The sequence below is a fragment of the Equus quagga genome, chromosome 14 (assembly GCF_021613505.1).
Source record: "Equus quagga isolate Etosha38 chromosome 14, UCLA_HA_Equagga_1.0, whole genome shotgun sequence".
NCBI classification, from domain to species: domain Eukaryota; kingdom Metazoa; phylum Chordata; class Mammalia; order Perissodactyla; family Equidae; genus Equus; species Equus quagga.
Window position 1 is genome coordinate 65,984,958 of NC_060280.1, and position 23,553 is coordinate 66,008,510.

Sequence of the window (23,553 nt, forward strand, 5' to 3'; positions counted from 1 at the left end):
TCTAATGTTTTTGTAATTTTTTAAGATGTCATTTACATACAATAAAATTCACCGTCTTTAGTGTAGAGTTCTGCCAATTTCGACAATTGTGTACAAGCACACGACCACAGCTGCGTCACCCCCCAAAAGTCTCCCTTGCCCTTTATAACCTCCTCACCCCCACCTGCAGCCCGTGGCAACCACTGATCGGTCTCCTGTCTCTATGGTTTTGCTTTTTCCAGGATGTCGTATAAATGGAGCTGTGTAGTAGGGACCCTTTTGAGTCTGAATTCTCTCACTTCGCATAATGCAGTTGAGATGGGCACATGGAACTTTTATTACTGAGGAGTTATCCACTGTGTGAAGGTACAGCAGTTCATCCATCCGCCCACCTGTTGAAGGACATGTGGGTCCTTTCTTGTTTTGGGTACAAAATAAGCCTCTATAAACATCTCTGTACAGTTTTTTTATGTGAATGTAAGTTTTCATGAATTTCTTCTGACAAAGACGGAGTAACAGGAAATGGATTTACTCTCCCACCCAAGGTGGCATGCTCCTTCCTAAATTATCTCAACCTTGTCACTCTGCCTTTGTCTCTTGCCTAGACAACTACGTCAAGCCCCACAATACTTCCTGTCTCCTGTCTTGCCCTCTCCAACTCAGTCCTGTGTCTCCCCTGCTAAAATCTTCCGATGGCTCCCCAGTGCCTATGAAATAAAATGGGAACCTTCTCGTATGGCCTACAAGCCCTGCACGCTCCGGGCCCTGCCCCCTGCCCTAGGGCCTCCTCATCTCCACTCCCCCCACACCCTCTGTTCTTCAATCACAGCTGAACTTGCAGTTACTTGAACCCCTGTCATCTCCCAGATTGCCCTGTGTTCACCAAAACACACTTCCTTTTCTCCTGGGCACCCAGCAACTACATTTCCCAGCATCCCTATAGGGGCACGTATGGCCAGAATGATGTGGTCCTCTTCCAGGCCTGGCCCGCGAGACATTCAACCTACCATCTTCATTTTCTCCTTCCTCATCCACCAGCTGCATAGAGAGGACTCCGAGGACCTCGAAGAGGGCAGAGCCACAGAGCAGGATGCTAGGCCTCTGAGCGAGATCTGGAAGGTGGTCTGAACAGGAGACCCGGATGGGACCCACAAGTGAGAAGCAAACTTGTATTGTGTTAAAAGTTTTCTGGTTCAGCCCGCTAGAGACTGTAGGCTCCCTGATAGTAGGGACCAAATCTAGCCCATTTTAGTGACACTAGCATCTAGCAGAGAACCTAGTTCAGGATAGGCACTCAATAAATGTTTCCTGAATGGATAATAATTGTGGCTAAAACTATTAGCCATAAACTGTTATATATTATATAGTACTTAACTGTGTACCCAACGCTGTTTAATGTGCTTTTCCACACATTAACTTGTTTAATCCTTACTTCCATGCTGCGAGATACAGATTGGTATTCTCAGCCCCCATTTTACAGGAAGTTTTGAGGAAATTGAGAAACAGAGAGGTTAGATGCTTGTCCAAGGTCACACAGATAATAAGTCTTGGACCCAGGATTCCCACTCAGGCCATCTGACTCCAGAGCCCACGACCCTGTCCATTCCACCATACTGCCTCTGCCCCCTGCCACCTGGGAAAGCTTTCATTCCCTGACAAGGCTTGTCTTGAGAGGCAGAGAAATCAGAGGCGACCTCCACAGGTCATCAAATCCGTCCTTATGCCCTGAGCCACTCGGCCGTGTGACATTGCCTTCCTGTTTGATATCTGCGTTAGCACTGATGCCCCAACCTCCTGCGAAGATGGAAGTGAGGAGTTAGAGGGTCGTTCTCCACTGAGAGTCAACTGGACCCAGTCTGGGAGTTACTGAATGCAGAGGAGGAAGGAGAGTCGGCCAAAGACAGGATTTGAACTTTGGAGAAAAGAAGGGAAATTAGGCCTCAATGGTCTTTCTAAAGAAACCACTTCTGTTCCTTTAGAAGCAATGACTTAAGCCCTTGGGGGGTCAGCAAAGCCCACATCTCTCTTATGGAAGCAGCGGAGGGAGGAGAGCAGGCTTGGGGGGCATGTAATGGGGGGCCTCTAATGTGATCAGAGGAGGAGGGTGTGACCAGATCCTTTCCTGACACCAACAGGGTGAGTGGAGGACAATTCCCAGCTTCTGTACCAGGCCCTTTGGGAAGGTTCCCTACACACATATGTACACTACCTTCATTTTCAAGGTTACACAGCCCCTCAAGTCCATCTGGTCTATGTGCCCACCACCGGCTCAAATTAAGGACCCTTAATTTATGCATATTTTAGTCCTGGTTGAGCCAGCATGGGGTTAACAGGATGACCCTGTGTCCAGGTCTGCCCAGGACAGTCCCAGTTCCTAATCTGGCTTTGACACATTTGGTCGTCTAGTAGTTATAATGACCGTTGAGCGGGGAAAGGAAGTAGCAATGACACAGAGCAGTGATGGGGACCGAACCAGGCCTTGGGACTGACCCTTACCCGGGTAACTGCGAGTTCAGGGCATAGCATTCCAAGAGTGTTCTAAACACAGACTTGGACCAGGAAACCTCAATATGCAACCGGTGTATAGCTGACGGGAAGGTGGCAGGAGGTCCAGGCAGCAAGCAGAACCTGCAGACCGGTGAGTGGTGGCGTGGCCAGGCAGGTGATGAGTCCATTCAGAGTGGGAGCACAGAGCAGAGCTCCTACAGCCGCGGGCTAGAAAGCGGTGCTGTCAGAGGCATCTGCTGAGGTGGGGGAACCTCAGGGATGTCTGCCCCACTCGGGTCCTTGATAGAGGAAGAAGCGTCTTTCAACCAGATCTTTTGAGTCCTTAGTGTTTAAAACCCTTTGAAAGGCAGTCTGAGGCGAATCCACTGAAGAGAGGGCTGCAGTATGGTGAGAAATTGTGATATGACAAGGTACAAGAATACCAGCAGACACACACGCACTCACACATCTCCCTGATTCCTTCCCAGCCTGGCCTTATGCCCCGCGGCTGGAAACTCTCCTCCGAAGGCAGGAGTGCTGGGGTAACCTACGCTCAAATAATTCAAGATGGACAATATGAAATGTGCATGGGTAGAGTCGTTCCTGAGGTATAAACGTAAGCTTCCTCCCTCCCCTCCCCTCCATACAGCTTGTCCCCTGGAACAGCAAGCTGGAGGGACCAGCCAAGCAGAGCTTAGTGTGCTCCTATACTCCAGTCAGTAAGTTGTTTTGTGCTTTTCCTCTTTAAGGTTGCCCTTGTTCATTTAAAATAGATTTGACCTGGAGCCGAATGATAACCTGGGGTGGGGATGGGGGCCTGGGGACGGGGATGTGATGACATTTAGTGGTACCAGAATCACGACCAAGGTCATCAGTACAGGGAGAGCCCTGGCAATGATTCCTGTATTAGAGGTCTACCTTTCCCACGCCTCCAGAGAAGGTCTCAGCCCTAACACAACTGAATGCCTGTGACCATGCCAGACATTGAGACACTTTACCTGTGTTCTCTCACCTGTGCAGGTAAGGTTTGAGACATCGGGAGACTGAGGCTCAGAGAAGAAAAGAAACTTGTCTCACTTATAGCCGGCAAGTAATAAAACTGGCACCCAATGCCCAGCTACCCAAAAATGGAAACCCCAAACCATTTCTATTAAACATAATTTTTACTTCATCCAAGGCAAAGCTAAATAAAATTCTATAATGCAAAACATGTTGTAAAGGCAAGACAATCTGATCACCTCCATTCTGTGCTTGAACACAAGTCAGTGCTGGGTCCGTGCCCATCTGTGCCTCCCAGAGGTACCCGCCCACCCGAGGCCTCTGCAGGCCCATTGCTGCCTCGTTTTGATCTATAGTTATACAGGAAAATTGACTATGGGTATTGTCGTAATCCAAGCCAGAGGAAGAAACCATGCAGAAGGTAGTCAAAAGCACTGCCTATCAGGTGGGAGGTGGCAGGGCAGAGACTCCAACCTGGGACAGAATAAAGTGAAGCAAGCTCTAGGATGTTTGTCAGAAGTCCCTCCTCCTCAGCCTCCCTCCCCCCGCCACTCCAATGGCAGCTGTCAGTGACAGTGAGATGGAGTCATGGAGTTATGGAGCCCAGAAGCCTGGCTGGTCTTCCCCTCTGTGTCTTCTCCTTTCTCAGCCTCCAGGCGCCCCAGCAGGTGGAGCTCAGGCCAAGAGAGATGGCTCCTGAAATGTGCAGAATCTCCCCCATCGCAGACACACTCAGCCTTTACACACACCTCCATACATCTGCCCTTCCATGCACAGCCCACTCACTCCACAGTTGTGCATTTCCACACACACACCCCACGCCCACTGCACGCGTGCACACTCTCACCTGGCACCATCTCAGGAGCGTGCTTTCACACCCCTCGCTTCACCTCCAGCTCCAGTCAGCCAGCCAGATGTGAAAAGTCAGAGCTCCATTGGCCCCTCTCCCAGACCTCTCTAGCATCATAGGTGCCACCTGCTCAATTTGAACATGGAGAGAAACCCAAGGCCTGGAATGCTGAGGTCCTACTTTGAGGTCAAGGAGGGGAGCTAGGAAAGACTTTGTCTGTGGTCTCACTGACTTTACTGTCAGCACAGCTGCATGCAGCCAGGGCTCCCCAGATCAACTTTGTGAATGGCTCTCTCTAGCATGCAAGCCCTGGAAGCACCCTTACCAGCCTCTGGAGATCGCCCGTGGAGATTTGCATGCACAGAGGGTCTGCTTGGGTCAAGAAGGCCTTGGCTATACACGTTCTATTGCAAATCCATCCCAGTGTTTCTCCAAGGACACAATCCTGGCATTGAGGCTGGACATTCTTTGCTGTGGGGACTAAGTTTAGCATTCTTAGTCCCCGCTCTCTAAACGCCAGTCGTGCTCCCAAGCATTGGGGCAACCAAAAGTGTCTCTCCTACAGTCCCAAGCATCTCCATTGAAAACCACCAAACAAAAGCCATGGACAAGAAGCTTGAAGCATCAGAGCCAAGGTTTCTAACATGACAAAGGGGGCGGAGTGGGAAGAGAGAGAGAGAGTGAGTGAGTTTGTGCGTGTTACAGGGATGGGACACAAATATGAAGACAGGACAGACTTGGAACAATCTCTCCAATTATAATACCTGGCCTCCTAGATCCCTTTCCAAGCCAAAAAGATTTTTTAAACAAAAACTTGCCAAGCCTCACAACAGCCCTGTGAGGTAGGTAAGTATTATTACACCCATTTTATAGATGGGAAAAGCTGAGCCCAGAGAAGATGCACGACCTGCCCATTAGTCAGCAGTAGACCCAGGAGTGGAGAGGATGATGCTCGTCCTCGCCCTCACTCTCTACACCTGGGCCTCCTCTCAAGCAAGTAAGAGGAGCCTAAGACACTCTGCCCATTCAAATTGTGAAGCTGGGAAGGGAGGAGAAAGCAGTTGTGCATGAAGGCAGCTACAAGTTTTCCAGATGGCTGGTGGCCCTGGTCTGTCTGCTCCCAAAGCCAGGAAAATCTGAGCCCGAACCCAGGATGGGTTCTGGGTGGAGAAGGCCAGGAAGGACAAAGGCAGATCAGAGTGGGACCCCGCAAGTCCATCAGGTTGGGCAAGGGCCAACCATGGGCATCTGCGGGTGCTGCTGTTCCTCAGTGTCCCCCACCCCCACCCTTGGGGCAGCTTGCTGCTACTTTTTGGCAGGGAGATTCCTGAGGCAGTCCCCATACCCGCCAGAAAAGGGGGCTACTCCGCTTCCATCAGTCCCAGGGTCCCAGAGGACAGAGTCTCGGAAATTCTATGAGTGAGAGAGTGGGAGCAGATGGTAGAGACCTCCATTACCACATCTCCACGCCATCCCTCACTTCACCACCTCTACCCCACAGGGACAACACAATGGGACTTCCATCAGGAGGTCCCCCTTCCAACACCACAACCTCCCCTGTCAGGGACCCCCACTGGAGCCCTTGGCAGGTATCTCCAAGATTCAGTCACTAGCCAAGGGGCCACTGGTGACGTTACTCCAGCTCCCTGGTCCCCTTCATGACCCTGGGTGGGACGGCTGGGGAGCCCTCACCAGTGCCACACCAGTTGGCTGTTATGTACGGGCTGGAGAGGGGAGGGAGGGTGGGAGGGCCTGAGCTGGGACGCAGGAGCTAAGGCACAGTCTAGCCCCACACACAAGGGGTGTGCAAACCAGTGCTCAAAAAAGCAAAGTGGGCACTCTCTCCCTGCTCCTCCCCAACCCCAGGGCGGGACGGGGGGGCGGTGGGAGCTGAGCAGGAAGCAGCCAGAAAACCCAGGGGCCCTCTCATCCGAAACAAGAGGATCCCTGAGGTGAAGGCAGCCTTGACCCAGGGTCGGAGATGAACAGCCTGGGCCGGGGAGAAGGCGTGATGGAGGGGCACGGGATGAGCAAGCCAATGGGCAGGAAGGCCTGGAGGGTGCAACCCCTCAAGCAAGATGATGCCACCTGCTGCTTCAGGGAGAGAGGAGTGGGGCAGAGCCAGGCTCGGGGGTTCCCAGGAGCGGCGATGGTCCTGCCATGCCGAGGAAAGGGGGCGGTCAACATTGACAGGGGTAGGGTCGGCATTCCAGTGGCCAAGAGGCCCAGGACACTGGCTCATCCACCGCTGCAGTCCTGATTCCCCAAGGAAAAACTAGGAAAGGCGTGGGTAGCGCCCCCCTGCTCCAGGAAGGCCCTTGATGAGCCCCTCAGGAGCCCAGGGTTAGGAGGAGCAGGGTAGGTGGGCGGGGACCTCCCAAAATCACCGGGCCAGCTCTAGTTGGGGGGATTCAGAGACGGAGCAGCAGGGGTGGGTACAAGGGATGTGGGACCGAGGCAGGCACCCTGCGGTGGGGGAGAAAGGGAAGCTCCTCATGAGAGGGATGTGGGGGGGTCAGGTGTCAATCAAAGCCTCTCACTGTAGGCCCCCCACAGCAGCCTCCCAGCCCCGGATCCTGTGCAGGGTCCTCTCGGCCATGCCCACCATCAAAAGGGCCAGTTCTATACACAGAGTGTCCAGCTATTGGGGGAGCCCTCACGGGTCCCCCAAGTCTCTCTTGAAGAGAAAGCTGGAGGAAAACCAAGGCATTGCTCATCCATGGTGGGGAGACCGAAGAAGACCCTTCCACCAGGTGTCGGGGGACCGGCCCTCCACACCACCCGGCCCCTCCTTGCCTCTCCTGAACCTTCCACAGGCCCCCTCCCCTGGCCAGCCCTCATCCCTGGGGAGCCCCGGCTGGGGAGGGAGTGGGGCAGGCTGGGCAGGACCCCAGTTGCTCCCCGCCCGGAAAGACTACAGTTGAGCCAAGCAGCGGATGTCTCAGGCACGTGGGTTCACGGACATGGCTCAAGCATCAGTTTCATCCTCAGAAAGTGAAGCTCCCGGCGGCTGCTCGGCCCCCAGCGGGGGCTCACACCTTTGTTGGCGGTTTCTCTTCTGCCTTGGAGCCAGGCAACCCATTCTCTGTATTGTCGTTCCCTGAGGAACTCACAAGGCACTCCTTCCTGGAGGGAGAGAGGAGAAAGGGGGCCCCAGTGAGAGGAGGAACAGGAGCAGTGAATAAATGGTGGATGGGAGCCATGGTCCCTGCGCCCAGCCCTGGGTCCCCTCCCAGGCCTTCCGTAGAGCGAAGGCACCTAACCTCTGTGCCTCAGTTTCTTCATCTATAAAATGGATGTAACAATGACACCCTCTTGGTGGGATTGCCGTGAGGAGTCAGTGAGCACCGAGAACAGTGCCTGGCCCATAGAAAGTTCTCAGTAAGGCCAGCCATCACCTAGCCGTCTCAACAGAGCGGAAGGCAAGGGTACCAGGGGTCAGCACTGAAGGGAAGCCAGACCAGAGTTTCCCAGACTGTGGAACCCACGGGGAAGGGTCCAGGTCAGCGGGCAGTATGCAGAGGGCAAAGAGCTCCTCCCCCGGGACCCCAGCAGGCCCTTCCTCCCTGAGCTCACTGTGACCCACGCAAAAGAACGAGCATGGAAGGAGCAGAGCCGGCAGAGGCTTTGGCACCGAGGGCGGCAGGGGTGGGCAGGGTGGTGGGAGGGGTCAGAAGGCAGCAGGCAGGAGAGATGGTTAGACGGAAGACATCCCCCGGGAGCATCACCACTCTGACTGCCCCAAGCCGGAGAGGCTCCAGTTTAAGTACAGCCCACCCCATCGGCAGTGCCCGGGCGGCACAGAGCTGTCCAGGGAAGAGCAGACTGCAGCATCACTCCCAGTCTCCTGCTCACGAAATCTTCCAAGTCTTTTTCACCAGCTGCTGTTGCTCAAGTACATCTGAGCCTCACCCTGGGCTCGCGCAGCCAGGTTGGAGGCCTTCGGGAAGGACTTAACATTTTGTCCTCATCAATTTCATCTTGCAGGATTTAATCCCTAGCCACAGCCTATCAAGATCCTCCTAATCCCAATTTTGTTCTCCAACATAGTCACTAGGCTCCTGGAAATTTGATAAGTACATCATCCCTTGTGTAGGTCAAATCTTTATAATAACAATGAACATGCAGAGCCCTGTGGCATACCCCTAAAGATGTCTGTTCAGATGGGTTTATCTGTCTGTCTACCTACCTGTCTATATCGAAGGTATAGTCCACCCAGCCGATTGCTGTCCGCCTAACTTACTCTCATGCAGTCGCTACTTCTTTTCTAAGAACCTCCTGGGTACCAGGCTCTGTGTCAGGCTGGAGGCGTGCACAGTTTTACATGGTGCCTGCTCTCAGAAAACTTACAGCCTTCCAGGGAATGTGACATTAAACAGGTGATTCCAACAAAAGGTGGTAAGCGACAGGGTGGGGGGTGTACTACGGAGGGACCCAACCTAGGAAGGCTTCTTCTAGGGGTCAGGGGAGGCTCTTTGAAAGTGTCCTTTAAGCTGAGACCAAGAAAGATGAGCAGGAAAAGAGGGAGGAGACGTTCCAGACAGAGAGAAGCAGGCCCGCATGTAAAAGCCCAGAATAGATGGCGGGATGCTGTCCAACACCCCCCTTCCTCTCAGGAGGCGGCCCCATCTCTGCTGTTAATGCAGGCTTTCCTCGCTGCTCAAAGGACCCCTCTGAGGGGTCTGTCTCCCACCTCCTGTCTCTCCTCACCCAGTCCCTGTGCCCACCAAGGCCAGACCCTCTCTCCCGAAGCACTCTGATCGTACCAGGCGCAGCAAGCCCTCGCCAGCTCCCCTGTAGTCAGAAGCAAGCCAAGCTCAGCCTGGACTCCCAGGTCACCAAGCCTCTGTCCCCAACCCCGTCTGCAGGCTTTTCCTCCCCTTCCTCCCTACCACACCCCCAGACTCTCAACAACCAAGACGCCCCATTCTCCAGACACATGCCCACTTCCCAACTCTCTGCCTTGCTCTCGGTGGTTATCTCACCTGGAACGCCCTGTTCTTCACCCTCCCCAGGGCTTAAATTACATCCATCTTTCAAAGCCTGCCACAAACATCCCATGGCCAGAAACCCTCCCTAGAAGTGCGCCCTCTTCTGAACCCCTGCAGCATTCTCTCCTACCTCTTTGCTGGCACCGATCCCCTCTACCTTATAGTACATTTATTTGTGTACGTGTCCTGTCTTTTTTACTTAAGGGCAGAATGTCATTCCTTCCAGAATTTCCAACAACACCTGACACAGTGCTTTGCACACAGTACCACAAAAATAGCCACCGAATAAAATAAGTAGTGGATGAATTCTAGATATACCCCATGAATCAGTAGGATATGGTGGCAATGGTTTAAGCTTTGAAGCCAGACAAGTCAGGGTTCAAATTCCAGCTCTATCACTTGCTAGCTGTGTGGCCTTGGGCAAGTCGCTTAACCACTCTGAGCCCCACTTTGCACAATTATAAAATAAAAATTATGAATATTGTATACAAATGCCTAGTGGTGTCCCTGACACATGGTAGGCATTCGACGAGGGACGGGAAGTGTTAGTATCTATAGCAATCTCCTGATCCACCAGCACCCTAGCAGAAAAACCTCCCGCCTGCCTTGTCTTCGATGAACCCATGCTGGCTCCCAAGGATCCCTGTTTTCTTTTCTAAGCGCTTTTAAACCAGATGTTGAATAATTTGTTCTCCAATCTTGCTTACCATCAATAGTAAGATTGGTGATCGAATGCAGAATCTGGCCCTGCTCCATGCTCCTGGCCCCTCTCAAGATCTCCAAAACCCTCACAGCCACCGGCCATGATGCAGGGAGACCACCCAAGAACTCTCCATCTCAGCCAGGGCCTGGGGTCAGATCCCCGTTCTCCACCCCCGAACATCCCCTCCCTGCCTTCAGCTTCCGTCTCCTCTTCCCAGTGTAACTTCTGCCCTTTCCAGCCTAAGTCCCACTTCTCCACGCAGCGGAATGACACAAACAGAGAGAGCAGCACCTCCCATGGCCTCACCCTCTCCGCTCCGACGGCCGCCTGCCTCTTCTCATCTTCCTGTCCAAGAACACCACCTGCAAACGCCTTCTCCCTGCTCTGGTTTGCAACATGCACCCCCCGCTGCTTTGGATCCTGCGTGTTCTGGCAACTCTGGGGCTGGGTTGCACCCTCGGTGCCTCCCCCGTCTGCCCTCCCCATCCCCTCATAGATGTCTATTTTCATACCTGAATTTATCCTAGGGCTTCCTGCGAGAACGTATCAGCCTTTTTAGATTGTCTTCATCTCCTCTATTTGAATTTTCAGAATTTCACAATAAGAGGCTCACATCTCCCCGGAAGGGTCTTTCTATTTTAGAGTCTCTTTACATGGAATCTTATATTTTCTTTGATTCCAGGAAAAAAAAAAAAGGCTTCCTAAATCCTTCGGTAGGACTTTAGACTGAGGTGACGCAAATGGAAAGAGAGGCTAATGGGATGGGCAGGAGGACAGCAGGATGAGGAAGAGCAAGTGTATTTACGTAGTCAGGGAAGCCAACGTGCTCAGTACACACCCACTGGCAGGATGGGGCAGGGGGAGCGAGACTAGGAGAGGGGCTGGGAAATGAGGAGGAGAACCGCAGGGATAAGAAAGAGAGTGGTAGGAATAGGAAGGGAGGGTGGGATGAGGAGACAGATGGAAGGATGAGGCTGATGGGGGTAGATGATGGTGGAACGAGAGGACGCTGGGAACACCCACGAGATGAGACGGAGTAGCGGGCTGGTAGGAGGACAGGAGCGTGCTATGGAGTCAACTCACTTCTTCTCCTGAGTCTTCTTGAGGACGAAAGCGATGAACTTCTTGACCAGCATGATGAAGATGAGGAGCCCAATGACCCCGCCCACGACAGCCAGGATGATGAGTGTCACTGTGTTGTCCACTTCTTCCACTGCGTGTCAGAAGCAGGGAGAGAAGGGGGTGGACAAGGGGAGCAGGAGTCACCTGGAGCTGAGCACCGTGGCAGTCCAAGGGCCGCACAGCGTCTAACCCCAGCATCTGGGGTATGTCCCCCCGCCCCCGCCCTCCCCAGGCCTTGCAGCAGGAAGCAGGAGAAGTTGGAACACAGCGTCCACCAGGCTAAGACACCACACAAGGGACCCCTCTCCCCTCTCCCCTCCCCATACATACCCTTCCACAGACACATACACAAGTCCTGGAACAATTCAGACTCGGGGCCCACAGCACCCATGTCTGAGTCTTGACTTGGCCCCCAAGTTGCCATGTGAGAATGTCATTGCCTCTTTCTAGGTCTCCTTTGCCCGTGCAGACGAAAGCAAGACTCTCCCATGATAGCTCTTATGGGGCAGGAAGACTTCGGAGTCAGATAGCCTGGATTTTAACTACAGGATTCCAGTGGTCACTAACGAGCTGGGAACACTGAGCGGATCATTGAACCCTTCCAGCCTCGGTTTCCTCCTCTCAAAACTGACTCCTGACTTCACAAACCTGCTCCATCCACAGTCTCCATCTCTGTTGAGAAAACTCCACCCTTCCAGTTGCTGTGACCAAAATCCTTGGAGGCATCCTTGACTCTTCTCTTTTTCTCAAATCCCATATCCAATCCACCTGAGAATCCTGATGGCCTTAACTTCAAAAAATCTCAGAATCTGACCTCTCCTCACCTGGCCCAAGACATCTCTTCCCTGGATGTTTGTAGCAGCCTCCTAACTGGTCGCCTCACCCCATCATCTATTCTTGGCTCAGCAGCCAGTGTGAGCCTGTGCCAGCATTAACATTTTGGCTCAGAGCCCTTCAGTGGCTCCACCTCACTGGTGCTTACAAGGTCCCACACGATCTGGCTTAATCTGACTCATCTCTTACTGCTCTCCCTGCTCCAGCCACACTGGCCTCCTTGTTGTTCTTCAAACATCTACCTCAGGGCCTTTGCACTTGCTATTCCCTCTGCCTGGACTATTTTCCCAAAGAATCTTCATAGCTTCCTTTCTCACCTCCTTCAACTGTCCTCGCTTTATGTCACCTTTTCCAGCGAGACCTTCTAGTGACCCTGCTAGCACCTCATCTTTCCTTCCCCATTTCACTTTTTCTCCAGCCCAATAACCATGTTCTCTTATATAATATAATTTTCTTCTCTATTTTGCTTGCTATATACCGACTAGAAGGAAATCTCCATAAGGGCAGGAATCTGTCTATCTCGTCCACACTGTATCCTCTACACCTAGAACAATGGCTGCCACATAGCAGGTGCTCAATTAAAATTTGTTGCATAGATGGATGCCTGAATCTCCAAAAATGGAAAACACATCCACTTCAAAAGAATGTATGAGACCCAAAGGAGCAAAGGTCAGTGAGAGCCCCTACCCCAGTGCCTGGCACCCAGAAATGCCCCATAAATGTTAGCTCCCTTCCCCTTCTCTTCCCCCCTGAAAAAGCCGAGCACAAAGCGGGCTGACATCTGGAGAGAGGACGAGGTGACACCCTAGGCAGACTAGACTCATGACTCGGGCTCAGAACAAGCTGCCTGGATGGCCTCTGGCTCTGCCCTTGGCACAGCCAACGATGAACTCGTGGGCAGCTCCCTCTCCAGGCATTCCACGTCATCCAGGAGAGCCATGAACCCCCAGGCACACAGGAAATGCAGCATGATCAGGATCCTGAGGCTCCCCTTCCTTTTTCTCTGCTTCTGTGCCTCACTAGCCCTCCAGGCTCCCCTCCACGAAGCCCGGGCTAACTCCTCCAGCCCCTTCTCTAGCGGCCTCCAGTGCCTGGGGCCGTGTGGCCACCTGGCTCCTCATCACATGCTCCCTCACCGTCACCGTTGAGCTGGTCCACCCAGGTCAGACTGGACTCCCCCCAGACTGCAAGCTCCGGAGGGGAGAGGGCATTCTTATCACTCTCTGCTGCCTGTGCCTCCACAGACTCTGCCTCTATTTCTCTTATCTGTTTGTCTGTCTTCTGTCCCACCCTGAACCATAAATTCCTCAAGGAAGAACACTGTGAATCATTCATAGCACTTTTGGGTTCAATATCTAGCATTCAATCAACTTTTGCTAACAGAACACACAAGAGTAATCATAATCATCACATACAGAGAGAGCTTTATCAGTCGCAGAACATTCCATTTAGCTTCTCTAACTCTCACAATGACCCTAGGAGAATGCAGCCATATCCCCATTTCACAGCTGAGGAAAACGAGGCTCAGAGGAGCTAAGTGTATCGCCCAAGTATACAGTGGCAGAAGTACTCACACTAAGTTCTTCGAGCTTCCAGATATAACTCCAGTTGCTCTTGAAAGTGTAAAGTGAAAGAAAACACCAACGTGGTCCATTGTGTCCTTTCCCTGTAACACTGAATTGTACCCCCCGGTCCTTCCCACTCCACTGCCCTAACCCCGGCCCCAAATGCATACGTTTATCAACGACTTGGAGGAAGATGGTGGCGTTGTGACCTGCATGATTCTCCTTGGGGTTCTTCACGAAACAGGTGTATTTGCCTGTGTCGCTGAAATCCACGTTCCTCAGCAAAATGGAAATGTTGTTCACCTTCTCCTTGATGGAGCCCTCCAGAGAGATGCGCTCATCATCTTTGAACTTCACCTTGGGGTCAGACTTCTCATTCTTCACAATCCCGTCTAGAATCTGGGAGGGAGAGACGGGAGAGGAGGTGGCCGAGAAAGAATTAGGGCCCTCAAGGGTCAAGACACCACTCCAGCCTGCTCCTTGGTGCCTGCCCTGCCCAGGTCCAGGTCCAGGTCCAGGAAGAGCCTGCAGTCAGAGGCCTGCCTCCCCCTCAGTTTCCTTCCAGTATCCATGCCTCTGCCGGTCTAACCTGAATTTGGCTTGCTCCAGGCTAAACCCCTTTTCCTTCATTAAGGCCTCCCTGGAATGGAGCACAGCTCTTACCACTTTCTTCATAAAAGCCCTTTACCTAATGACTCCTGCAAACACCACGCTCGTTTCCCTCTGTCACTCACCCTGAGCTTTTGCTGACTCTGTGTCCCCTGTCATCTGAATTCTGACCTTCTGTCGAGACCTGGATCAATCCCACAGCGCTATCAGCACCCAATGAGTTCCCATTTAATCATATCCAGGGTTGGTCTCTCGTGGCTTCCCTAGGCTCGTCCCGGGTCCTCTATCAGAATGCAGAGCGGCTACTCAGTAAACACCTGTTGGTTGACCCTCCCCACCCCAGCCCACAGTCCTGCCGACGCTCCAGCACATCTCTTTCTCTTCTCTAGCTTCCTCTCCCTTCTTTCCAAGTCCAGTTCCCCAGTGCTTCTCCCATTTGGACTCTCCTCATTCCCTCTCTCCAAGCCTTCCAAAGGCCTTTCTCTCTCTTAGTTTTTAAATTAAATTATTAATTTTTACACAAGCAATGCAAGTTTCAGGTATTTCTTCAGACCATACAGAGGATGCTAACCAAGAATTCCAACAAACTCCAAATTCTAGCAACACGATTTAAGCAGCCCTCCCTCTTAGATCCTTCTAGACAGACTCTGGAAAGATTACCCAGAGAAAAGGAAAAAGGTGGGTTCCGGGGACCAGCCCCCCACAGTGGAGTCAGTCCAGAAGGGACCAGAGTCTGGGATAGAGGCAGGAGCGAGCAACAGGGAAGGGGGGAGGGTCTGAGCTGCGCTGGCCCTCCCCTACTACGTACAGTCCTGGATGTGTCGCTGTTGTTGTAGGTCCACCAGAAGTGGAGGTCATAGAAGCCAAAGCAGCTCGAGAAGGTGCAGGGCAGCAGGATCTCCGTGCCGTTGACGGCGTAGATGGTGGTGGCCTTTCCCACAGACACCTCCAGCGACAAGGACACCGGGAGCAGGAAGAGACCTGTGTAAGGAGTGCCACCTCCCTTAATAAAACCCACCGGAACCTCCAGGCTGGAGCTCGGGAGGGGGACTGTCGGGCAGGGCGGAGTGGCTTGGCCAGGCAAGGAGGTCTCTGTCACCCTCAGTGTCAACTTCGGAAGGATGGTTCTCTTTACTTCAATTGGTACTGCCCAGGCCACCCGCCGTAATTCTCCGTTTCTGCCGGGTTGGCCTGGGCGGGATCGAAGTCTAGGCCAGTTAGCAGCCCTGTGGCACTCAAAATGACCACCAGGGGTCACCTCAACCCAAGAAAATGAGGCTCTCGCGGTGCCGCGAGTGCACGCCCCCTAACCTGCGCGCGCAGTCCCCGAAAGTGCCATCTGTGCGCCACCACCACCCCCTCCCTTCCCTGTTCCCCCGCCCAGTGCAGGACTGGCTCTTTGTATTTGCAGCGGGATTTCCCCTAGGACGCTGCTTAGCCCTTCGTTACGTTTTCAGGATTGGGGGCGGGGGCGGTGATTGATGGAAGAGGGTCTCCTGAGGTGAAGAAGAGGAAAACGGGAGCCGCAGTCCCGGACACTGCCCAGTGGCCTGGCGTCCCCAAGCCCTGGAGGCTCCTCCCGGCCCCAGGGGCGGAGAGGCAGGGGGATGCCTCCGGCTGGACCTTATTGGCCGTCAAAGTCCAACGCCCTCTGGCCACCGAACGGGTCCCTGAGACCAGAAAGAAGACGGACGGGCCGGGATGGAATAAAGTGGGGGTTGGGAGTGGAAATGGGGCACGTCTTGGCGTTGGGCAGCAGCGAGGGCGGAGCGCGTAAAGCAGTAATGGGAGAGAAAGTAAGAGGGCCGAAGACACTGGGGAGGCAGATTCCGGACAAGCCGAGTGCAGGCAAAGAGGGGGAGGGGTGGCGAGGAGAGGGCCCTGGACCCGCTGTCTTCTCCCGACCCGGAGTAACCTGCCCTGCCCCCGGCACCCTGCAGCGCCACCCCGGCCCCTTGTCCCGGGAAAGTCCCCAGAGATTCCCCTTCCCCCCGCCTCCGCACTGCTCCCCAGTACATCAATACCCCCCTTCCGCTTGGGCAAGTGGAAACCTTGAGCTTCCACTCATGGCCTCTGGGACCCGTCTCATGAGTCGTTGGAAGGGGACCCGGCCCTCCTCCTGTCCTAGAAAGTCCTTGAGGAAACCCCACTGTACTCAAGGTCGTGGGGAGGAGGGGACCAGAATTAGTCGCCTAGCTCTCCTGGCCGCTAGGTGAAAGGGGCACGCAGAGTTACCCTGGGTGAGGACTCAGCGGGGGGGCCTGCTGAGGTTCCCAGTGATCCTGAGAATGACGACCCTTCCCTGGGCCCTGGAGGCTTGCCAAGCGCTGCAGGTGGGTAATCTTGTTTCATTCTGACCTCGTAGCTGTAAGGTGGGTATTATTAATCACATTGTGCAGCGGGGAAAATGAAGCTCAGAAGAGCAAAGCGCCTTGGCCAAAGTCGCACAGCTTCTCAAGGTAGTTAAAATCGGAACTGGGATCTCACTCAAGGGCTAGTGGGCCATTGAGAGCAGCCACCCAGCTGCACTAGCTCCTGTCCCAAGGTCTCCCTGGCATCTCTTCCCAGACTGCAGCTTCTCACAACTACGTGGGCCTCCAGCCCAGCATTCCCAGAATGTCAGCGCTAAAGGACCCAGACCAATGTATTTTGGAGACAGTACAACCAAGACCCAAAATGGGAGGAGACGTGGCTGAGCTGTGTGGGTCTAGCAGCTGGCTGTTGCGAGCCCCTCTCAGCCCAGTCAACTCCGAGCTCTGCAGGCTGTTCCCAGAACTGTTCCTGTTCCCAAGACAGCCAGGGTCAGTCTCTGTTTTAAAGGTCGCCAACCTTCCTCTTTCTCCCATCATCACTCTCAAGGAAGGACCTCTATTGTCGAACTTGATTCCCTCATGGTGCGTCACATGAGATGCTTTGCCCACATGAGATGATGCACGGTGCCACCTGAGCAATGCTTTTCAAATGACAGAGAAGGAGCACCAAGGAGAGCTGGCAGCCCTGCGTCTGCTCTCAGGGCTCCCCTTAGCTTCTTCCTGTCCCTTTCTTTTCTGAAGGCAAAGTGGAGGGCTCTCACCTCGAAATTAGCAGCCCGTGATCCAGGAGCCAAATCATGACCCCTGCCACTGTCCATCACGCTGATACCTATCGAGACTTTACCACGTGCCAGGCACACTTAATCCTCACACCCATACTGGGAAGGATGTTACTATAGTGGCTCCCTGTTATAGATGAGACGACTGAGCATAGAGAGATAAGATGACTTGCCTTAGTTCAACAAGAGCCATTTCTAGCATCCCAAACCCCAAAGCAAGAAAATCCTCCCTTACATCCAGAAATAGCAGGGTTTGCCCACCAGAGTTCCCATTAGTGCTGAGAGGTTATTTCAATTAGCCCCCCCTCTTTGATCAGCTCTGTTGTGCCAGGAATTGTTCCAGAGCATTGGCTTTCAGACTTGAGAGGGCGTCAGAATCCCCTGGAGGGCAATTACAGCCTGCTGGGCCCCACCTCTGGCATTTCTGATTCAATAGGTCTTGAGTGGAGCCTGAAAATTTGCATTTCTAAGAAGTTCCCAGGGAATGCTGCGGTCTGGGAGGACCCTTTGAGAACCACTGTGCTAGAGGATTTATACATATTAACTCCAACTTTTATTAGAATGCCAAAAGGTAGGTATAGTTTTTCTCATTTTACAGATGATGAAATTGAGGATCAGAGAAGTTAAGTAACTTAGGGCCTCATAATAAATGGTGAATCTGGGACTGGGCACTTTCTATAAGATAGGACAGGCATTTTACATGCACTGTCTCATTTAATCCTCCTAATAATCTATGATGTAGTTATTATTTTTATCCCCAATATACAAAATGAAGAAACAGGCTCAGAGAGATTAACTTGCTCAAGGCCACACAACTGGTGAGTGACATAAGCAGTATTCAGATGCAGGCTGGCTTTTCACCACTCCGTGCAGGAGCCTTTCCAAGAGAATACTGTCAGGGCTGGCTCTCCTTAGCGCTCCTGTTTTCTTTTTACCTCTGCCCCTCCATCCCCACCCACACCCCACCGCCACCTCCCCACCTTCCCCAAGAGGTCCAAGGACAAAGCCAGACTCGAGATTCCACCCTCTAGCCTAGAAGATGGGCATCTGGTGGGAGACCCCAACTCTGGCTTCTTACCCCGCTTGGCTCCCACAAACCAAGAAACAGAGTGTGGAGCTGAGACAGGAAAGCTCTCAGGAGAAGGCAGCTTCCTGATAGCTACAGGGCTCCCTCAGGGCCTGAGCACGTGCTCCAAGGAGCACCACAGCTCCAGCCTCCGGTGCTCACCTCTGCCCAGGAACTGGGATCCTGGGAAAGATGGGGGGAATGCAAGTCAGGGGCCAGGTTGCCCACCCTACCTCAGCCAGAATGGGATATCCAAGAGCACCAAAGATAAACATCAAAAGTGAAATCTCTTTGACTGCTTTAAATAGAAGGAAAAAAGAGCAAAAGAAGCATCCAGAACAGAGGAGAAAACTATTTCTTTAGGGTCTGGTTCCTGACAGTGCACATTTCTGCCTGACTGGTGTGCGCCCATGTGGATGAGCTAACTCTAACGCACCCAGGGCTCCCAGACTCCCCGGGTGAAGCATTGCCCTTCCCGCCCTAGCCTGGAGGGCACAAAGGAAAGGCAGAGACGTTTCCATGAAGAAGTCGAGAGCCCTGCCTGAGTTGAGGCATTAGAGAGGATGGGCAAGCCTGGCCTCTCCACTGCACACCCTCCCAACGGTCAGAAGTCCTGCCGGCTATGTCTGGGAGGCTTGCCTCCCAGGGACCTGCCTCATGTGCCCTCTCACCTGTGAGCCTGGGCTGGGAGACAGGAGGGGGAAGGGCAGGTATAGATCCACTAGAGGCCCCCTGAAGGGGTGCTGCAGCAGGATGGCCAAGCCAGGGTACTGCTCAGCAGGCACAAGGCAGGCCCCACTCTGCCTGCTGACCTTGAGAAGGTCAGAGGTACCACATCCAGTGTGCACATCCCCAAACCAGGGATGGCTCTTTCCCACCTCCTGAGCTTGGAATAAAGCCAAAACATAAGCTTATGAAACACAGGAGGGGCTTCAGTGAGTCCGTCCCTCTGACCTGGGCACCCTGCAGGTAGAGGAGGATAGTGTTTAAACGAGGGGGAGGGGCACCTAGCTGGGTGTTGTAGGGCTTAAGTTCACGCCCTCCACTTCAGTGGCCCGGGGTTCATGGGTTCGGATCCTGGGCGCGGACCTACATACCACTCATCAAGCCATGCTGTGGCAGCATCCCACATACAAAATAAAGGAATACTGGCACAGATGTTAGCTCAGTGACAATCTTCCTCAAGCAAAAAAGAAAGAAAGAAAAGAAAGGAGGGAGGGGGACAGAGCTGGCCCCCATCACAGGTACAGATGTAGCCAGTGTACCCCTAGCTTAACGACCAGTGTCAGCCAAGAAGACCTCCAGACCACTCACTCATTGCTTTATCCTTTCACCCTGCACCACCTCTTGGAGGTAAGTATTTTCCTGGGGCTATTTCCCTGGAGTAATGAAGGACTTTCTTTGCTTTGTCCCAAACTTTAGAATTTCAGGGTGCGCACGTGTGCATTTGGGATTGGGGACCCCTTTCTGGCATCATGGGACTGATGAACAAGTCCTCTGTTTCACAACCCTGTGGCATTCAATCCTAAGCCCCATTTAGCCACTGTCAAAGCAGCCACTTTCTTTGCCATGCCCTGAAGTCTTTGGCGCCCCCCATCCTCATCGGGGTGCTGTGGTTTTGTCTAAGGATTGACCAGGACTCCTGAGTTCTGTTAAAGTAAAAAAGTATTTGGTACATGCAAATGTTTTTCTTAAACATTCACACCAGCAGGCCTCTTAGGGCCACCAGCCATTCCAAGGCAAATGCCAAGGCGGAAACGTTCTGCCACCTTTTCCCACATCCCAGGGTCAGTCCCACCCACCTGAGGTGAAGGGAGGAAAGAGGGGCAGGTGGTGCCTACTCTAAGTTTAGCTCCAGCGGCTTGCCTGGCATGGCAGGCGGAAACACGGCTGACTTCAGTAGGGAAGCTGATACACTCTGGTGCGAAGGGGGTCAGACAGGTTCAAAGTTAGAGCTGGGAGGGAGAAAGCGGGCTGAGGCCAACAGCACAAGACCCCTCCTGGGGTGCAGGCCCTGGGGCTACGGGAGGCAGGGCCCCTGGGCCAAGAGACAAGGGAAAGATTTCAGCTCCCTCTCCCTAGGCAACCTGCCGGCTTCCTGCCCACCCCCAGGAGCTTTGCCAAGATAGAAGCAGCCCCCTGAGACAGCACTGGATGCTCAGCAAAACCAGCTTGCAAACAAGTCCAAGCAGCGTGCCCTCCCTCCTCTTGCAGGCCACAGAATGGGTGTGTTGGCAGGGCCAGTCCACGGCTTATGTAGAGATTCCTCCACCCTCAGCAACAGGGCAAGGAGGGAGAATCTGTGCCCAGGGTCCTCCTATCAGGCTGATGCCACCAGGAGCTGGCCAGCGTAAGGGCTTTGGGATACCCCACAGGCCCGCATCTCCAAAACAGATCTAATCACCAGTTCCCGATCCCAACCTGGGGTCTCCCTTCATTCCTCCTTTCCCATCCTCTTCGCCAGGAACTCCTTACTTACTCTTTCCTTTTCCTTCCTCTGAGTGTGATAAGCACCCTCTCCTTAATTACGGTCTCATTAAACAAGCCCTTAATAAACACATACCAAGGGCAGGAGGGTTGTGCGACATAAAGCCCTCACAAGTGATAATTAAACACAGATCACAGCAATTAAGCAAATCAGGAAACAAGCAAGGGGTGGGCAGGACAGACACACATTACCAGTTGCATGCTGAGGAAGGCCTTGCGCCCACAGAACCTCAGTTACAATACTACAGACCTGGAAACTGCTTCTCAATTTCAGACAACGGTGTCTTGTCGGGTTTTCAAAAATCACTTCATCTCAGTCGGTGAAACTGAGTTTGCCCTGCGGAGAGGGGGCTGGAGGGGTAGAGGCTCCTGGAACTTACTGCTCTGTACCCAGTCCCCACAGTTGTGAGAACAACAGCTGTGCCCACCCCCAAGCCTCTACCCTTCCATGCGCAGGCCCCAGAGCCTCACTCTTTCTTCAGCCCATCAGCACAATCCCTACTGACCTTCCCCATCACCAGACTTTGGTTAACTGGGAGGCAAGTTGGAGTGACGAGCTCAAGAGATCTAGATTCTGTCCCACTTGACCCTCAATTGGCCTTGCACCCTTGGGCAAGTCACCTCCTTTCTCTGGACATGGTTTCCCCATCCTTAGGGGAGCTCTGTGCTATGGTATCCAAAGTTTCTGCCAGCTCTGATGCTGCTGGGGGGCATCTCCAGTTGGCTGTCCAGTTGTTCTCCGTACCTCCCCTACTGGACTGAGAGCAAGGATGGCTTCTGTGTCCCAGGCTCAGAGTAATGCCACTGTGAGGGCTCAGCCGTGGCTGCCTGGGCAAGGTCCAATGGGAGATCCTGGTCATATTCCCTCTGCAGACCAGAGGGGCAAGGGGCAGAGCAGATGGGGCCAGTTCCAGGGCCTGCTCGTCTCCCATCTACAAATTTCTCTGTTCTCTCCTGGGCCCCCAGAGTAGCTCAGGATTCATGCAAACCTGCTCCAATGGGCCCCTGCCCCTTCCTGGTCTACCCAGCTGACGGTTCTTGGAGGCAGTGGGGACTTCCACCTGGAGGAAAGGACCAAGACTCTGCCTGCAATTCCCCCCCACACACACACATACACGTGGTGTATAGTGTGGTTTCCCACAGAAGAGGGTCTATGAATATTCTAACAGCCCAGACACTGGCAACCCACCACCCAACCAGGCAGCAGGAGGAAGGGAAGTCAAAGGTGCCAGTAAGTGAGCTAGTGTAATGACTGCATGAGTTTGAATTCCCCAGTGACCCCTTACCACTGCCTGGTCACTTTGGGAATCTGGGCTGATTAGAGACGGGATGAGGGGGAGCTGTGCCCACCCCATGAAGAGGAGCCTCAGGCCTCACAGAGGCCCACTTCATTAGGGTCACTGTGAAGCCAGCCTACATCTGTCCAAAAGTACAAGAGAAAACACCAGTGTCTTCTATCCAGCTGTAGGGACGTAATTAAATCAGTGACTCCGGAGCGAAAGGAATACTGTGTCCCCCTCCACCACCAGGCGCCAACAGGACAGGTCTGCATACGGTTTCCACTTGCAGAAACTCCAGCTACTGCCCCTAAAGGCTTCTGTCTCCCTGTTTTCAGCACAAATGCCTACATCGTGTGCCTAACCCAGTGAGGGGAGTTGCCAAAAGCCAAATCTGACAAATATAAACAGGAAGAGGTGCAGGTGCCAGCGATGGAGTCAGCTTACATTGAAATCCAGCTACGATTTATGAGATTACATTCTGGACCAATAAATATCATTCCCAAATCTCTTGGAGTTTGACACTCAAAATGATCGTGTGCATATTAATAGATATTAACACTCTGCTCCCTCTGTGTCCTCTGGATGTGTCTCCTCAGTCTTCACATTCATCCCAAAATTGAAGCGCCAGGAGCAGGTTAAACAGGTCCTCCCTATGGAATCTCTTTGTAAGAAGAGAGACAAGATCCTTCCTAAAAGGGGCTTGCACATCCTCCAAGTCCCTTCCAGTCCTTAGTGTGGAGCGGCAGGGAAGGCAGTGGGCACTGGAGGAGGTAGACGGCAGAGGAGCCAAACAGAAAAGGGGCCAGAAGGGAGGGCCCCCCCGCCCCCCCGTTGGTGCATGCCCAATGCCCGGGCAACAAGCATCCAAGCCACAAACAGCTCTGGGCAGGGGTAGAAACCACCATCCCAACAACCACACGTGCAACCCAGCTGGCATCCCCTGCACCGACACCCTCCTCCAGCACCGCTAAACCTCTGTACTCGGGAGACCTGCGCTGCAACCCCAAGATGCAGCTCCAAAAGCCTGAAGCTCTGCAGCTGAAGGCGCCACAGACAGCAAGGAACTAATCGCAAGGCAGGCCGGCCGCTGGGGCGCGGGACGCTCACGGTCCCCAGGAAGCATAGGCGTCCGAGCCGTGCATCTGGCAAGAAGCCGGTGGCAGCGGTGTTCATTCCGTGCCGCACTCCAAAGTCCACCCCTCCAAGTCACTGCTTTTCTAAGTGTCCCCTCCTCTGAGAGAAGGAGGGGGGCAGGGAAGAGGCTGGAGAAGAGACCAAGCTGGGTCTGCCTTACCCAAAAGCCCAGTGCCCAGCCATCTCGCCCAGGCTGCGCCTCGGTCCCCAGACCCGGGCATCGTTGCTTTCTCTCCGGAACGCGCCAGGGGCGCGGGGCTGGGATACAGGGCACAGGCGCGCTTGCAGCCCGCGGTCTGCGGTGGGCCCCGAAGCTGCCGGGGAGCTCTGCGCCGCCGGTCGGGGCTCGGGAAAGT

The 23,553-nt window shown here is 53.6% G+C and overlaps 1 protein-coding gene across 1 annotated transcript; it reads right to left on the minus strand.

The window, feature by feature from the left end:
* Positions 1-3,625: 3,625 nt before the first annotated feature.
* SCN4B (sodium voltage-gated channel beta subunit 4) lies at positions 3,626-23,553 on the minus strand. Its single transcript, XM_046684491.1, has 5 exons — positions 23,358-23,553; positions 14,948-15,120; positions 13,701-13,929; positions 11,093-11,222; positions 3,626-7,441 (listed from the first exon to the last, which is right to left on the minus strand). Exons 1-5 carry the CDS (start codon positions 23,416-23,418, stop codon positions 7,348-7,350), a joined length of 687 nt encoding a protein of 228 aa, XP_046540447.1. The 5' UTR covers positions 23,419-23,553; the 3' UTR covers positions 3,626-7,347.

Coding starts and splice junctions, on each gene's coding strand:
- SCN4B (XM_046684491.1), bottom strand. CDS start 23,418: ATGCCCGGGTCTGGGGACCGAGGCGCAGCCTGGGCGAGATGGCTGGGC. Junction 15,121..23,357: donor GCTGGGCACTGGGCTTTTGG/GTAAGGCAGACC, acceptor CTCCTTACACAG/GTCTCTTCCTGCTCCCGGTG. Junction 11,223..13,700: donor CCTCCAAGTCGTTGATAAAC/GTATGCATTTGG, acceptor TCTGACACGCAG/TGGAAGAAGTGGACAACACA.